The 18,203-nt window shown below is 32.9% G+C and overlaps 2 protein-coding genes across 2 annotated transcripts; both read left to right on the forward strand.

Moving 5' to 3' along the window:
- Positions 1–12,063: 12,063 nt before the first annotated feature.
- On the forward strand, positions 12,064–12,606 carry LOC141677698 (uncharacterized). Its single transcript, XM_074483737.1, has one exon. The coding sequence runs from the start codon at positions 12,064–12,066 to the stop codon at positions 12,604–12,606; it is 543 nt and encodes a 180-aa protein (XP_074339838.1).
- Positions 12,607–15,388: 2,782 nt separating this feature from the next.
- Positions 15,389–15,976, forward strand: LOC141677699 (secreted RxLR effector protein 161-like). The gene has a single exon (XM_074483738.1). The coding sequence runs from the start codon at positions 15,389–15,391 to the stop codon at positions 15,974–15,976; it is 588 nt and encodes a 195-aa protein (XP_074339839.1).
- The last annotated feature ends 2,227 nt before the right edge of the window (positions 15,977–18,203 follow it).

Genomic DNA, 18,203 nt, shown 5'->3' on the forward strand with positions numbered 1-18,203 from the left:
TCGGTTTTATGTGTGCCACGTCATCGATACGGTGTCGTTTAGTTGGCATATAACCGACCACTGACGTCGGTCGGTTTTAAGGTGACCAAATCGACGTCGGTCGGTTATGTCCGGTCGGTTTTACCCTGTTTTCTTGTAGTGTCTATAGATCTATAAGTGAAATGACTTCTCTACAAGTGAAATGACTTCTCTATAAGTGAGATGACTTCTCTTTAGGCAAAATGACTTCTCGATATTCCTTGATCTGTGACTTCTCGAAATTTAACTTAGAACATTTTTTAATCTATAATATTATTCTTCTCCAAGCTATGTATCTTCATTCTGAGGCATGATCAGACTTGATCTTCTTCCAGAAATTTATTCCTTAGCTTGTTAGTTGTTCATCGAAAAATATCACAGTCTAGTTCTCTAATCATTTTTATAGACTCAAGGAATACAATTACAAATTACATAATAATTACAAGTCAACTTAATCTTAGGATTGTCAATATGACTTAGTCTTGTTATGTTAAGGCCTATAAGCCCCCATTTTGAAGCAAATTTCTTGGTTCAACCACAAAATTTTAAATTTCAATAGTTCAATCACACGATCTGCAAAAATATGATAGTTCAAGGTACATTTCTTATATAAAATTAAAGAAAAATGTATAGAGAATTTAAAACACACTATAAAAAGTTTTTACTATATTATGTATATAAGTGACATAAATTATTTATATTTTATTCTATTCTATTAATATGTTTTATCATATGATATAGAATTTTAGATTATACTATAAAATATATATTATATTTGGGTCGGGGCAGGCTTTTCGCACGGGAATCATATGAATATTATTTTTTGGCATGGCTGGTTCTTCGTCTTGTAAATTTTTAGCGGTGTCCGTGTTATTCAAATTTCCAAACACTGTAAATGTACCCTGAATTTCAGTTGTATTCCCCTTAGTGTTCTCCCAATTCCATGCTGAATTTTCTTCAAAAACAACATCCCGATTGACTTGTATCTTACCATATTCCGGATCATAAAGTCTACATGCCTTGGTTCCAGGATTCTTTCCTAAATACACTGACATATTGCTTCTGTTGTCTAGTTTTGTAGTGTGCACACTTGCAAATGACCCAAGTCTGGTTTCTTACATTTCTATGCCTCATACGGAGTCATGTCTATCAAGGAATGTGTAGGAAACCTGTTATGAATATATATTGAATGTCGAGCAGCTTCCCCCCATAACGTTGAAGGCATCATTTTCTTTTTCAGAAAACTCCCGATCATCGCTTATACAGTTTGGTTTCTCCATTCCATTACCCCGTTCTGTTATGGGGTGTACGGTGCAATATAATCTCGTGTAATACCGGTATCTTCACAATATGTTGAGAAAAGTTTTGAACAAAACTCTCCCCCATGTCTTTTCTTAATACTTTTATGTCCTTCTCTGATTCTTTTTCCAACCAGCACCCTATATTTTTTTAAATGCACCCAGTGCCTCGTCCTTACTGGGAAGCATATATATCCGCATCATTTTACTAAAATCATCGACCAATAATAAAAATATTCGTTACCTGCCAAATTTGCGGGGTTGATTGGCCTGCACAAGTCAGCATTAGGGGTGTGCACGGTTCGGTTCAGAATCTAGCTATTAACCGTAACCGAACCTTCCAGAATGGCTTTTTCGGTTCGGTTAACCGTTGGTCGGTTTCGGGTTTTTTTTCATTTTTTTCTAATAGAAAACATTTTACAAATTTAATAATAATAAGTTTGAAAATATATTAACAGAAAAAAAATAAATTGATAGACTTTTTATTTATCACAAAATTACATGTGAGTTTATATTGAAATTTATAATTAAAGTACAACCCTACTGCTGATTGTTGTCATTGATGTCGAATAGATTGTACATTATGTAAGATTAAGACAAAGACACACGGTTTCTGTTAAGAGCACGAGCATTAAAACTAAAATACAACTTCTGTTAAACAACAAAGGTGTTAATATAGCTAGTTATATTTGGTCATATATTAAATAATGTAATATATATAATTATATAATTATATCTTATTTGTTATTTTAATTTATATTTTATTATATAAATGTTTCGGTTATAGGGATAAAATCGTAACCGTTACCAAACTGTTCCATCGGTTCGGTTACGGTTTTTTATGGTTTTTTCGGTTTCGGTTTCGATTTTTTTCGGTGCGGTTTTTCGGTCCAGTTTCGTTTTTTCAGTTTTTGTTTGCTCATCCCTAGTTAGCATGAACAAGATCCAATGGTTATTTTTACTGAAAAGTTGTTTGTCTTGGAAATGGTCTCCTACTTTGCTTCGACATTAGACAACTTATGCACACGCCACCTGGTTTAACAAATTTTGGCAATCCGTACGCCATTTGAATTTCAGACATCGATTCCATTGCTTGGAAATTTACATGGCCCAGACGTGAATGCCACAATCATGACTTCTCTTCTGCACTTGACATCGGACATTTGTTTTGACTTGTCTCCAAAATTATTTTGTAGAAACGATTGTCAGATCTTTTTACCTTCATAAGAAGCCTTTGCTGCTCATCGTAGATCCATAAATAAACTCCATTAAGAACCACATTCTTCCCATTTTCTAAAAGTTATCCAATACAGATGTTGTTGCCGCATAGCGTAGGGATGTAATACACATCTCGAAGCACGATTTCCTCACCATTCTTGCACTTAAAATTGACTATACCTTTTCCTCTAATTTTACCGTTGATCCATCTCAGAATTTAACACGACCTATTATTTTCTCATCTGGCACCTTGAAGTTTGAATATTCCTCTGTCATATGTTTACTAGCGCCATTATCCAAGTACCACACGTTTGACTCCATTTTCTTGTCGGCATTTTTGTTCAATCTTGGTAATACGTCCCCTTCATTCAACAACAAATTTTCACACTTTAATTCATCAGCTTCAATAAACAATAATGTTGGTTCATCATCTAGGACTTGGGCAAGGTTGGCTCCATGCCTTGTTTCTTTCTCTCGTTTTGGTTTACGGCATTCAACAACATAATGCCCATAACCATAATAATTAAATCATCTCACATGACTTTTTTCACGACCTCCACATCCTCCTGGATCCCCAGTATTTCTATTTCTTGCAAACTGATTGCTCTCTACTCCTCCCCTATTCGATTTCTTGAGCCACTCCTCTTTTGTGAGTAAGAGTTGTTTCCCTTCAATAATTTTTCGTTTATTCCATTCCTTATTAGTCAACCTCAGTTGACATTTAGGCTTTTCATTTTGTCCATGCATTCTTTTGTCATGTGCCTTTAACGACCCAAGCTTTTCCTCCAATGACATCTCTTCCAATTTTCTGAACTGCTCGATTACCGACATTATCTGTAGAAATCTTGGTGGCATTGCTCTTAATAGCTTCTTTACAACATAGATTTCTTCGACCGTTTCCCCAAAGGCTCGCATATTTATGACCAACCCACTCAGTTTTAAGCAAATCTCGTCCATTGTTTCCGTTTATTTCATGTTCAGAGTCTCAAACTTTGTCGTCAAGGTTTGTACCATGGCTTTTCCAACTCTCTCTGTTCCCAAACACATCATTTTAATGGCCTCTCACGCACCTTTGGTTGTCTTCTTTTCAGCCACAAACAATAAGATGTCTTTCGGTACGTCCTAATAAATGACGGTCAACGCCACTTTATCATCCTTCTCTTCGATCTTTTCTTTTGGGTTTGCAGGCTCAACCGCATCCCAAATCCCATAGGCTTGCATAACACACTCATCTTGAGTGATTAGACAGTGTAATTGCTCTTAGTGAGCATTGGGTAACTTAACATCATCGTTCCCTCCTTAATCTTGCTTTCCTCCATCGGCTTCGCTCTTGGCATATACTTTGGCATGCACCAAAATACCCGCTCCTATACCAAGTGTAATTTTTCTTGAAACCCGCCTTAATTAATACATTTTATGCATAATCCTCTAAAAAATCATGAATAACTCACCTTGATAACTTTATTTTTAAAAGGTCACATTTTATTCATCTTAATATCTCTTGAAATTTTGGAAGAAAAATGTAATAGCCTAAAAGTATAAGTAATTTCATAAATTTGCAACAAATATTTTGTTAAAAAAAGTAGTCATCGGTTAAATAAGAATAAAATTACCAAAATATATGTATATATACATGCATGCATGGCTAAGTTGGATGGATATAAAATTATATATACATGCAAAGTTTTCAATATATTTTTTATTTTACGTCGAATGTGCATATCAATGTTGTAGTATGGTTAGTCATCTCTTCTTCGTACTAAAGTTATCCTTGTTACTTCTCATTTAACCTTCCATACATTCATTTGAAATACATATATGTTACAATGATGTTTGAGACATGTATAATATCTTTCACCAAAGAGTTATTTATGAATGAGATGACTTTTTTCCCTTAATAAGAATTATGTAGTTGAAACACCATTTATTATAGATTTGTTTGTTGTAATAGGGTAGATAGAGAATCATTTACTTCCTTTCAACTTTTATTACCGTTTGTCTATATTTTTTTAAAAAAAATATAGAAATTTTATTGTATTTTATTTCATTTATTTGCATGCTTAAGTATAAAATTTAGATACACATTCACACTTTGTACTTACTAACAAACTTCAAACTTATTTTTTTTATCAAATATTATTAAATAAAATTTACTTATTTAATTTATAAAATAAGATGTAAAAATTTAGTATTCAAATAAATAAATAATATTTTTGTTTGAATATTGATATTGATTATGTATGAAATTGATATTGATTTATGTGTATATATCGTTAACATCTTATTCTTTCACTATATTTTGGTTGGTCTGTATCTTTAATGATAGGTTAGTGGAATATTTAGGTGTGACATGTATTATAAAGTTTATTTTGATTATAATTACTAATTTAATTTATAATCTTTTTCTAAAATATTTATCATTTAAAAAAGTAATTTTTTTTAAACAAAAAATAATAATAATAGATAAAATGTGTATCATGTAAAAATCTTTTTCTTATAAAAAAACTTTACCACATATGATGTCCTTCTTCATAATAATATAGCACATAATATTGAAACCAATGTAAAAGCCATTTCAGTAGCTCTCATTCTCTGTATCAAGATTCATAATGAAAAATGGCTCAAAATTAAAATTATGACTAGTAAGTATATTTATGTTTTCATAACATTGCATCAATGAAACTTTGATTTTAAGTTTTGTATTATTAGGTATTTTGTGTTTGCTTAGTCTAAAGTACATACATTAGATTACACTGTTCAGCCACTCAAAAACTAAAATTTTTATTTATGTTTTATAGTCTTCCCATATTGAACTTAGATCAAACTCAAGATGAAGAAAGTTTTCGTGTCTGTTTTGAAGGTTGCGACACTCGGTGTCTAGAGAAATGTACGTGAAAGAGAGGGATTCAAGTAATAAATTGGTAAATTCCATATTGCAAAGAGTTTTAACGCGTAAAAAACATGAACTCTTGTCAATAAACTAAAAATTACTCTCGTAAGACATAACGAGCATGAACCTGAGATTATAATTTCACATGAAACTATTGCCAGTAAACTAAAATTTTCTCCCGCAAGACATAACGAGCATGGGATTAAGATTATAATTTCACATGAAACTATTGCTAATAAACTAAAAATTGCTTCCGTAAGACATAACGAGCATGAGCTTGAGATTATAATTACACATGAAACTATTCCCAATAAACTACAATTTGCACTCGTATGATATAACGAGCATGAGCTTGAGATTATAATTTATCTTATAGATCTATACATTTTTAGTATAAAAAACAAGGATACTTGTTTTGTTCTTACTACGTCACATTTGACGGATAAAATGGAAGAGGTTAAGCAGTGCATAGAACATCACAATTTTCAAATTGTTTTTGTAAAACTAAACTACTCTTATTCTGCATTAGAAAAGGCCGATGGTGTAAAAAAATCATATATTGAATTGAAAAAACCCACACTTGTTAAGGCAATAGAGTTTTTCCTCCAAACTTAAATCTCTTAATTATAATAAAATTGATCAAAATCTAGGTACAATAGCATTATATGTTCTATTTATGACACAAATATTTTGTAAAGCTGTGAGGATAAAAGTTCTGGGAGATACTGTTATGATAAATTTTGACATGGCAAAGTTATAGGTGCCTTCTTAATAATTTTAGAACATGGTTGGGCCATAACATCAAAGAGACTACTTCGAATAGAAGAATGTAAAACAAAGTTAGAAGTGTACTATTCTGATAATGTCGATGATCCTCTAACAGTTGAAGATTTAAATAATTTGTATGATGTACTCAAATTTTTATAAAAAATATAATCTCGACAAAGTTCACAAGTCTAGCGAGTTGAAAATGATAACGACACTATGTTTCTACATAAGTATCTTGAAAAACGTATTAAGGTTAATATTAAATTAAATATAGATATTTTTTGTTGATATATAACTGTTAAAAAATTTATTTTTATGTTCAACTGATCTATTTTCTAAAATGAAATAAGGTTTTCTAATTTATAACTATATTTTAAAAAACCGTGAAAAACATGAAATGTTTTTAATACATAAAACATAAAATACATTACCGTTGCATTTTAACTTTTTGTGAACTATATTTATGAAAACACTATCATTTGTGAACCGGTAATGCAATATTTTATGAATTAGGTTTGTTCTAATTTTCTTTGCAAGTCTTCTATTTTTTTATAATGTAATTTTGATAGATGGATGATGATGACGAGAGAAGTTATGAGTTGCAAGATTTGGATCTTGTCGCAATGTATTATTTTACCAAATCAAGGGTGAGAGATAATTTTGATGAAAAGTGGAACAATTTTTATTGGCTTTAATCAGGTACATGAGAAATAAAAAGGCGTTTGAGGAGCTTAATAAGATATTGGAATTTAATGCTTTGTTAATCGCACGGAAGGAACATCGTGATAGCAGAAGCTTTGCAGGAGATCTTCGAACAGTTTATTTTTTAGGTTTGAATGATGACGTACTGTTATTATACATATCTAGTTACACATTGGTCATGGACCTTCGATAAATTAATCTTAAATTTTGATCAGAAGATAACACAAAGAAGGACGACTTAAAGCTTTTGTATACAACATATGTAACAGATTTCTTATCACTTGGCCGAATGGAAGCAGATAAGGTTACAATGTCGATATCCCCCACTTTAATGATTGGTTGTTCATTTATTGCATTAATTTTGCCTGATATTATTTTATGATCATATTTTCATATTCGTTTCCTTAATTCATTTTTCTTGATATCTTTCTATGCTTGAATTTCCTCCCTTTACTATAAGTTTGTCTACTAATCTAAAGAAATGTATCACAAGACTTGCTAATCACAAACCAATGTCTATATTATTCTGAATTATATATTATCTTCTTTGGTAATAATGATTAGTAATAAATTCTTTTGTCTTATGCTCATTATCTTATATTTGTAAGATGAGAAATAAATTTTGTGACCTATTAACAATCAAGTGACTTTACGACGGTCAGATAACCTAATCTGCATTGTGAGAGTTCAGTTTTGGGGATTTAGTTATGTTGATAAAAGATTAACTAACAATATATTCATATGAAATATGCAATGAGGTTTAACATTTGTACTATATGTTCTAAGTTTACTTTTTCTGTTTCATTAATTGCAGCTAGCTGCTTTGGAACAACTGAAAATCATATTTTATTTAAGTGAAAAATAGGCAGATTCCACCAGGGCGGACATCACCTCTTATGGATATCATGAACTATTTGCTCAGCATATAACTACTGATCGTTTAGATGTTGCTCAAAGCGAAAAAGTCTTCCTTGAAAACCTCTCCCAAGGATTGTACTTTGGTGCTCAGAAGGATGTTAAAAATCCATAAAGGTATTTTATGTTAAAAAATAAGCATCAGGGCTAGAAATTCTAAAATGTGTTGCTTCTTATTTTTTTAAGATACAATGCTCTTAATATTCTTTTCAGGAGGTTTTTTAGGGGCTCTGTTTATCTTAAACAAAACAAGAAAAAATTCATGACTAGAAAAATTAGTTAAGTGGAAAATTAGTTGATGCAAACTATCAAAGGTTGAGGCACTGAGCTGAGCGACATGTATGAGACAAATATTTGGAAGGACCAAACCAAACCAAACCAAACCAAACATACCTAGTAAATCACGTTTATCGCAGGGTCTAGGGAGGGTAAGATGTACGCAGCCTTCCCCTCATCCAAAGAATGAAGAGGCTGTTTCCCAGAAGACCTTCGACTTATGTGTGTGCATGTGCAAAAAATATTAAAATGGTAACGATTACGAATACACAAGATTTTGATAGTATAAAGTAAATATAGGTTTAGACAAACCTTAGCCTATGGTTTTATTCACATAGGACCTACCAGATTGAAATGCATTTTTCTCTTAAACATGAAATTAGAGAATATGGTATCTTTGATAATTGCAGTGATGACTGGAAGCCGCTACATACAACGAATTATAAAAACTGCTAATAACTGCCAGAACCGTTGTCTTCTTGTATGCAACTCCAGCCCTCAACAAAATGTTGATCCATCTGCAATTATTGATCCTTCTGCTGATAAGGCAGGTAGCCACAAACGTCGTGCAGTGGCCAAAGGAGTGTAGAATACCATTTCGAAAACCTCAATGCTTGTAAACTTTGTATCGGCCTTTATTCACGGGCGTCGACCATGCTTTCTTGTTTTTATGAATGCTTTTCACACTGAAATATTCCACCAGAACCATCTTTAGGCATTAATGTTGGATGACCCTTATTATAGTCGATTCTCTCTATCTTTATTATCTTACTAAAACCATCGCTCGATATTATTTTTACATACATAACCCGCCACGCTCTTTGAAGGAAAAAACCAAAATACTTTATATATTGATATCTTTTTAGAACGTTTTCATGATTATTCCCAGTTTTCTATTAATATCTAGATGAGTCTGACATTGCCGCTTGAATATTTTTAGAAATGTACCAACAAACAAACTAGAGCAGGCTTCATGTAATGGAAAGCTGTTTGACAAGGATGCCAAGTCATCAAAGAAAACTCAGATTATGCTTTGTATTCCCGAACAAACAGTGAAGTCAAGGTTTTCCGGAGAAGTATTTCAAGATGGCAGAAAAAGGTTCCATAAAATAATTAAGGCAAAATCAAGGAGGTATGGAAAAATATATTCAAGAAGGTAAAATAAGGTATCAGAAAATAATTAAGTTCATTGGAAGTATTCCTCATCTTAATGAGTTAACCTAACATGGCATATTCAAGAATCATGTATCCCCTAAAGAAACAAAGATGACAAGGACTTAATGAATTGAGTACAATCAGAATAAATCTAAATAATGAGAGAGATAAATTAAATTATTCAGGCAGATATGTTGAAGAAATTTTAAGCGTAAATGCAAGTGTCGAGTACAAATCCAGCTGACAAGTGACTGAAAGGAGGTGCGTAATGACCAGAGACGAAACAAGAAAAATAATTTGGGAGCGAAATTTTGAACAAATTTTTTTAATACGAAATGAATTTGGCATTCAAAAGTTTCAAGAACAATATCATGAATTTATTTGTATAAAAAATCAAAAATTAAGTGATTTGTGAATATGTTTGGGGCCCATCAATATTTACTAATTTACAGGGGACAAAATCCACCAAATAACTAAATTTTAAACGTAATATATGTTCTTAAAGGAGGTTGGGGGCATGTCATCCCATGCTTCCTAATTCCGTCTGATAAAATTGTCGTGTGCCTGTCGTATAATATTATCTAATAAATCATTCATTCTAACTAGGAAATTGTGTAAGTCAAAGCGCGTGCTTGTCATATAATACTTAACAAATCATTCTAATTATGTAGTTGTACGAGTTAGAGTCGATTGCATAAAGACAAATGTATGAATTACTAGTAATTATATAATCAATTTAACTAAGTAAGTAACCCAATAAAATTTGAACTATTATTATCCTAAAATTATATTAAAACAAATGTGTTTTATTAGTCAATTACTAAAAATATATAGAATTAAATACCCGCACTAGCACGAATCAATGCAATTATGATTTATATCATCAATTAATCATATACAACTCAAAAGGAAACACACGCCGTATAAAATAACAACAAGCTCTCTAGTATTAATTACTTTTTTAAACACAATAATGCCTATTTTTGTAGTATCATGTAATATAGAGACATTAATAAAATCATCCTAATTTCCTAACAATTCGTTTTACCTATTTTCATAGAGAAGTTAATATATTTAATAAATAAATCATAACGATCTAAATCCAACTCTCACTGATAAATAAGTATATGGTTCAAACAATACACATAATCACGTCTGACATGTGATTATAATTTTTTTTTAAAACAAAATTTGCATTTCCTGTCAATAAAGTGTTGTTGCAGTGATTGAGTCCTTTTATCCCTTACGGAATGTCAGGAGTTTGATTCGTGGCATGTGCGTGTGTAATTAATTGGCAAAAAAATAAAATTTACATTCATTAAAACATTGAAAGACAATCGAAACATACTTATTGGTAAACAAATAAACGAACTATGCCTTTTTCACCTTATCTGGTTTGAACTTTGATTTTCTTTACTGTAAAACAAAATAAATCAATTTCTTATTAACAAAATTACAAAAATGAATATAAAATAAGTATTGTGTTATAAGTTGATTGCCATGTAGTCAAAAGTTAAATAGTAAGGCTAGATTCATAGGAATAGAAATTTCACATTGAATTTAATGAACATGTTGCTTGTCTTGGCTATAAATAGCCTCATTTGTTAAAGATGAAAATGCACCAAGTAGCTTCTTCTTTCTCCCTAGACAGCTCTCTTTATCTCCTTTTCTGCTCTATTTAATTTTACAGAGGTTCGATATAATACTGTTATAGCTAGTATTTTACAACACATTATCAACACGAAGCTCTGCCAAAACTGAGAAGGTATAATTTTAATTTAAATATACATATATATGAGTAGACGTGGTTACACCCTCTACATATAATTTAAATATATATAACCGAAGTAGACGTGGTTACACCCTCTACATATAATTTAAATATATATAACCGAAGTAGACATTGTTACACCCTCTACATATAATTCAAATATATATGACCGAAGTAGATGTGGTTATACCCTCTACTAATAATTTAAATATATATGGCAGGAGCACCGCCTATTAAAATTATTTTACGATACCATTTAATTTTGGGTAATACCGAAGTATAGTGGGAACCTTAATTTATAAATTACATACTTATTGGATAATAAGTTTTTGCCCCTAACTAACTTATACATGATTGTCCACTTTAATTTATTATTGGTCGGAGATAACCTGCATACGCAGACGTCCGTATGGAGGGTGAAAATCCATTTGTCATTTTATATATAGATATGTTTATAATATCAATGATAATAATGATATATACATTGATTATTGCGTACTTGTTAATACACCCGATTAACTAGGATTTTATGTAATATTTACATTGATGAATTTAAATTTAATAATTTTCGTGTTAATTCAGATTTAGTATGACAAATATTACAAGCTTGACGTTCGTTGTCTTGGACATTTCTGGCGATAATTATTTATCATGGGTACAAGATGTAAAGTTGCACTTGTGTTCAAAGAAATTAAGCGATACAATAAAGGCAGAAAATAAATCCACGACTGAAGAAAACTTTACCTCTATAATTTTTCTCCGACACCACATGTATGAAGATTTAAAATCTGAGTACTTAGAAGTCGAGGATCCCTTTATTTTATGGGAAAATCTAAAGGATAGGTTCGATCACCAGAAACTAGTTTATCTACCTGCAGCTGAAAATGATTGGGCTAATTTAAGACTTCGGGATTTTAAGAGTGTCCGAGCGTATAGCTCTGTTTTGTTCAAAATAAGTTCTAGGCTTATTATGTGTGATGAGAAAGTTACGGAAAAAAGAAAAATCGATAAAATAATCAACTTTTTACCCCAACAATATCAATTTAGCAGAGATGTACATGGAGCGCAAATTTACTAAGTTCGGGGATCTTCTGTCAACTATCCTCGTTGCTGAACAGAATCTTGAATTGGTGATTAAGAATCATCAATCCCGTCCAACAGGATCTACCCCATTACCTGAAGTAAATAACATGTCATTCCACCAGAATGTACGTGGAAAAGGGTATAGAGGTGGACGGGGCCAAGGTCGGTACCGTGGACGAGGTCGGAGCCACGGGCATTTTTGTCCATATAACAACTCTGGTCACCGGAAGTGGCAATCTGAATCACAGAGTAAAAGAAAGGCACCACGAGGAGGAAAAACTGAAAATATTTTCTATAGGTGCGGCATGGATGGGCACTGGACACGTAATTGTCATGCCCCAAATCATCTTGTTAAGCTATACCAATCTTCTCAAAAATCAAAAGAGAAAATGGTAGAAACAAATTTCGCCAACAATAACATAGATGATTTCCCGAGAATCACTAATGGAGGAATAAGCATTAATGGTCCGAATGAACCTAATGAAACTCCCATATGGGAGGCTGAAGATTAGTTTCATATAATTACTATGGTAGTGTGTATTGTGTGTTTTATTTTGTTTGAATTATGTAGTGTGTTTTGTTCTTATCAAATAAATTATGTTTCTTAATTATATACATAATGGATTCTGAAGATATATGCATTGCTGATTGTGGTACAACTCATACAATTTTACAGAATCAAAAATATTTTACCCAAATAACCAAAACTGAAGCTCAAATCGAAATGATTTTCGGCGTATCTAATATAATCGAAGGTTTAAGAAAAGCTAGTTTTGTCATACCTAATGGTACCCACATACACATTCCAAATGCATTATATTCTAGTAAGTCTACTAGAAATCTTCTTAGTTTTAAAGATATCCAACTCGATAATTTTCACATCGAAACTACCTCTGAGGCCGATAGAGAATATCTTCTTATTGTTTCCACTAATCCTAGCAACAAGAAAATCTTAGAAAAGTTTCACTCACTTTCCTCAAGATTATATATGATGAAAATTAGAACTATTGAGTCACACAATGTCATTTCTTCCAAACTCATAGATCCAAAATCTTTTACACTTTGGCATGAAAGATTAGGTCATCCTGGCGTATCTATGATGCGTCGTATTATAGAGAATTCTACTGGTCATCCTCTTAAAGATTTTAAATTTTTTTCCAACAATGACCTTCCATGTTCATCATGTTCTTTAGGAAAATTGATTACTCGACCATCCCCTACTAAAGTTCAACTTGAAATCCCAATTTTTCTAGAAAGGATCCAAGACGACATATGTGGGCCTATACACCCATCATCTGGCCCATTTAGGTACTTCATGGTATTAATCGATGCCTCAACTAGATGGTCTCATGTTTGTCTTCTCTTAACCCGTAATGATGCTTTTGCAAAATTACTTGCCCAAATAATCAAATTACGGGCTCAATTCCCGGATCATTGCATTAAGTCAATTCGTTTAGATAATGCTGGTGAATTCACATCTGCAACTTTTGTCGACTATTGCATGTCTATAGGAATCTCAGTTGAACACCCAGTTCCTCATGTACATACACAAAATGGGTTAGCCGAGTCCTTTATCAAAAGACTCCAACTTATTACAATACCGTTATTGTTGAAAACAAAATTACCTACATCTATTTGGGGTCACGCAATACTTCATGCTGCTAATATTATTAGGATTAAAAAAAATTCCTACAACCAACATTCTCCGCTACAACTGGTACTTGGTCAAGTTCCTAATATTTCTCACTTCAAAATTTTCGGAAGTGTTGTATATGTATCGATTGCTCCACCACAAAGATCGAAGATGGGAGCTCAAAGAAGAGTAGGTATCTACATTGATTTTGATTCCACATCTATAATTAGATATCTGGAGCCTCTAACCGGAGACTTATTTACCGCAAGATATGCATGTTGTCATTTTGACGAGTCTATGTTTCCTCCCTTAGGGGGAGATAAACATTCAAATAAAGTTAATCCTGACATAACATGGAATGCTTCAGGATTTTATTTTCTAAATCCACGTACCGGTCAATGCGAACTTGAAGTTAAAAGAATTATTCATATGCAAAATATTGCAAACCAAATGCCTGACGCATTTAACGATTCTAGAAATATAACTAAATCTCATTTACCTGCAGTAAATACTCTGGCTAGAATAGATATACAATTCAAAAATTAGATACAAAAGAATTGGTTATAGAATCAAAGCCACGCCTGAAGCGTGGTAGACCGGTTGGTGCAAAAGATGTTACACCATGAAAAAGAAAAATAAAAAAAATTAACCCTGAAGTGGCACATGATCCATAAGAAGCAAATACCCCTTAAGTGGTATTATCTCCTGAAGAGATTCCAGTCCCTGAAGATACGGGATTAAACAATCATGAAATTTCAATAAATTATGTGCATGATATGAAATTATGGGATCGAAGTAAAGCCATAATCGATGATGTATTTGTGTATTTCGCAGCATTGGATGTAGACATAAATTCTGATCATGAACCACAAAGTGTGGATGAATGTCGTCGAAGAAAAGACTGGCCAAAATGGAAAGACGCAATCCAAACAGAATTAAATTCATTGCGTAAAAGAGAAGCATTTGGACCTATTGTCCAAACACCAATTGGTGTGAATCCTATTGGGAATAAGTGGGTATTCATAAGAAAACGAAATGAAAAGAATGAAATTATGAGATATAAAGCCCGACTTTTAGCACAAGGATTTTCTCAAAGGCCTAGCATTGATTATCAAGAGACATACTCGCCAGTGATGGATGGAAATACTTTTCGTTTTATATTAGGTATGGCATCTAAAGAAAAATTGAAAACACGTCTTATGGACGTCATTACTGCATACATGTATGGTTCACTTGATAGTGAAATTTTTATGAAAATCCCCGAAGGGTTAAAAATGGATGAGTTCAAGAAACCTCATCATATATACTCCATTAAACTTCAACGATCATTGTATGGACTGAAACAATCTGGTCGTATGTGGTATAACAGACTAAGTCGTTATTTACAAATGAATGGGTATATTAGTAACCAAATTTCTTCATGTGTTTTTATCAAAAAATCACAATCTGGTTTTGTGATTATTGTTGTATATGTGGATGATTTAAATCTTGTAGGAACAGCTACGGAAATTAATGATGTTGTCATATACCTAAAGACAAAGTTTGAAATGAAAGATCTTGGAAGGACAAAATATTATCTTGGGATACAAGTCGAGCACTTGTCAACAGAAATTTTCCTCCACCAATCCACATATACAGAAAAGGTTTTGAACATATTTTACATGGATAAATCTCATCCATTGACTACTCCAATGGTGGTTAGATCTTTAGAGCCTGATAAAGATCCATTTCGACCACGAGAAGATGATGAAGAGGTCCTTGGTCCTAAAATCCCATTTCTAGGTGCAATTGGTGCACTTATGTATCTTGCAAATAATACAAGGCCAGATTTTGCATTTCCTGTGAATTTATTGGCTAGATTTAGCTCTGCTTCGATGGACAAGCATTGGAATGGGATCAAACATATCTTTCATTATCTTCGTGGAACAATTGATTTTGGGTTATTCTTCCCAAAAAACTCAACATCTCAGTTGATCGGATATGCAGACGCTGGATATTTTTCAGATCCTCATTTTGGCAAATCACAAACTGGATATGTATTTACATATTGCGGTGCAGCCATTTCATGGAAATCCATGAAGCAAACTACAGTGGCAACCTCAACAAATCACTTGGAACTCATTGAAATTCATGAATCCAGTAGAGAATGTGTTTGGTTTCGGTCTATCATCAAGAATATTCAAGAATCACGTGGATTATCGGACATCACAAGAAGTCCTACTGTCATGTTTGAGGACAACACTGCATGAATTGATCAACTTAAGAAAGGATATATTAAAGGAGACAAGACGAAGCACATTTCACCAAAATTCTTTTACACTCACGAGCTTCAAAAGAATGGAGAAATTGATATACAACACATTCGATCATGTGACAACCTTGCAGATTTATTCACGAAATCATTACCGAATTCAACATTTGGGAAGTTACGACATAACATTGGAATGCGTCGACCCAAGAATTTGTCACAACAAAACTTCGGAGAATGATTAGTTTTTCCAAGGGGAGATTGTACTCTTTTTCCTTCACCAAAGTTTTTATCCCACTTGATTTTTCTTTGACAAGGTTTTAACTAGGCAATTTATGATCCACACTATCATGACAATCAAAGGGGAGTGTTATAAGTTGATTACCATGTAGTCAAAAGTTAAATAATAAGGCTAGATTCATAGGAGTAGAAATTTCACATTGCATTTAATGAACATGTTGCTTGTATCGGCTATAAATAGCCTCATTTGTTAAAGATGAAAATGCACCAAATAGCTTCTTCTTTCTCCCTAGACAGCTCTCTTTATCTCCCTCTGTGCTCTATTTGATTTTACAGAGGTTCGATATAATGCTGTTATAGCTAGTATTTTATAACATATTAAAAATATTATAATATACGGACTCATTAAGATGCGGATGGGTTTTATATCCATGGTCCAATGACGTGACCATACGCAAGAGTAGGCTCGTTTGTCTGCGAGGTGCAATCCTAGATGAGATGTGGCCGCTAATCTTCATTCGTAGACGTATTATTATCCCTTACCTTAGCAGGGAAATGTATCGTCCCTTGTGTTTTACCTGCTCTGTATTGCATTACAAGTGAGGCTAGCTGATTGAGGTTAGCAGATTTTGCGTTGGACGATTATATTAAATAGTGTCCTGAGTCCAGCTTTTGTTGATATGTTTTACTAATGGGACTCAATTAACTAGGAACTGGGCTCTCCCATTGAATATGCTCTTATTATAGTGGCATGACTCCTAGTCAATCTTATCCTAGTGATATGACCCCTATCCAGGCTCATGTCTTATTTACATACTGATTATAAGATTTTATTGAAATTATCCCAATTGATGGAACTAGATGTTAGCTATATTATTAGCTATCTTGTACGATATAGACATTATTATATATATTGAATATATAATTAATTCACAAGAACACTGCTAATTCTTATATCACATAAACATATAAGAATTAACAATTAAATTAGGAGAAGAGCTTGAGAAAACAAACAGAGACTGGATGTAATCTCGAGTCCAGAAAACTATCTCCTTAAAGAAGTTTCCCCACGCACCATCCGTGTTTAGCGACCTGCTTCCCAGGATAAAACGAGATACTAGTATAATCGATAAATCGAAAATACTCTCATCGAACTTGAACTGAGCCCGAAAACTATCACCGGAATATTGGGAAGATTTAAGACTGAAGAGACCAAGAATTAAAGAGATGACTCTTATTTTCCCAACTTGATAAAACTGGTGCCCTAAGACTCTATTTATAAAGAGAGGCTTGAAAGGACTTATTTTTATTTTTGATGTGGTATATGGTATTTATAAGAAAAAGCAAGGAATAGGTTTGTGTTACTCTCAATGCGGTACAAAACCCACTTTTCACATTAAAAGGTCACACTTTGGAACATCAGTTCACATTCACCTTTTACTCATTTTGAGCGTGTAAATATGCGTTGGAATCCCGTCAAATAGGAGAATACGATCCAAAAAATACACACCACTAACACGTAATGTGTCTCACTCATATACAGTCTCAAAATAATTCACAACTTAGTCTAAAATACTAAGTTTGTTGAACAATCCCCCATAAATGAGATTGATGGTCCAGTAGCACGCACCACATAGACAAGACAGACGTGGAGCTTAACTTGGCGATAGTTTCGACGGTCAGATATAGCATACGATAGGTAGAGAATGTTCCTTGAACCTTCGCTCGAAAAAGTATATCGACTTTACTGGTAGACAGTATGACGCGATGTCCTTGAATTGTTCGACTGTTTGTGTAAACGATGGTATACTTATCACTATATCTTTCCTGACTCATTTAGTTCTCATGATTATGTCCATTTTGGCCCTGGAACATCGTCCTGGTTCTGCAAGAGTTTCTAAATAATTGTGCCTCGCAATTCTCCTTTGAAGCGGCCCCACTTCTTTTTCACATAGGTGATCTTTATCTTATAGAGTAACCTGTGTTTA

This window comes from Apium graveolens, chromosome 8 (genome assembly GCF_009905375.1).
Source record: "Apium graveolens cultivar Ventura chromosome 8, ASM990537v1, whole genome shotgun sequence".
In the NCBI taxonomy this organism is placed as follows: Eukaryota; Viridiplantae; Streptophyta; class Magnoliopsida; order Apiales; family Apiaceae; genus Apium; species Apium graveolens.

Bases quoted from the DNA above. Each gene is read 5' to 3' on its own strand.
- LOC141677699 (XM_074483738.1), top strand. From the start codon at position 15,389: ATGGATAAATCTCATCCATTGACTACTCCAATGGTGGTTAGATCTTTA.
- LOC141677698 (XM_074483737.1), top strand. From the start codon at position 12,064: ATGTACATGGAGCGCAAATTTACTAAGTTCGGGGATCTTCTGTCAACT.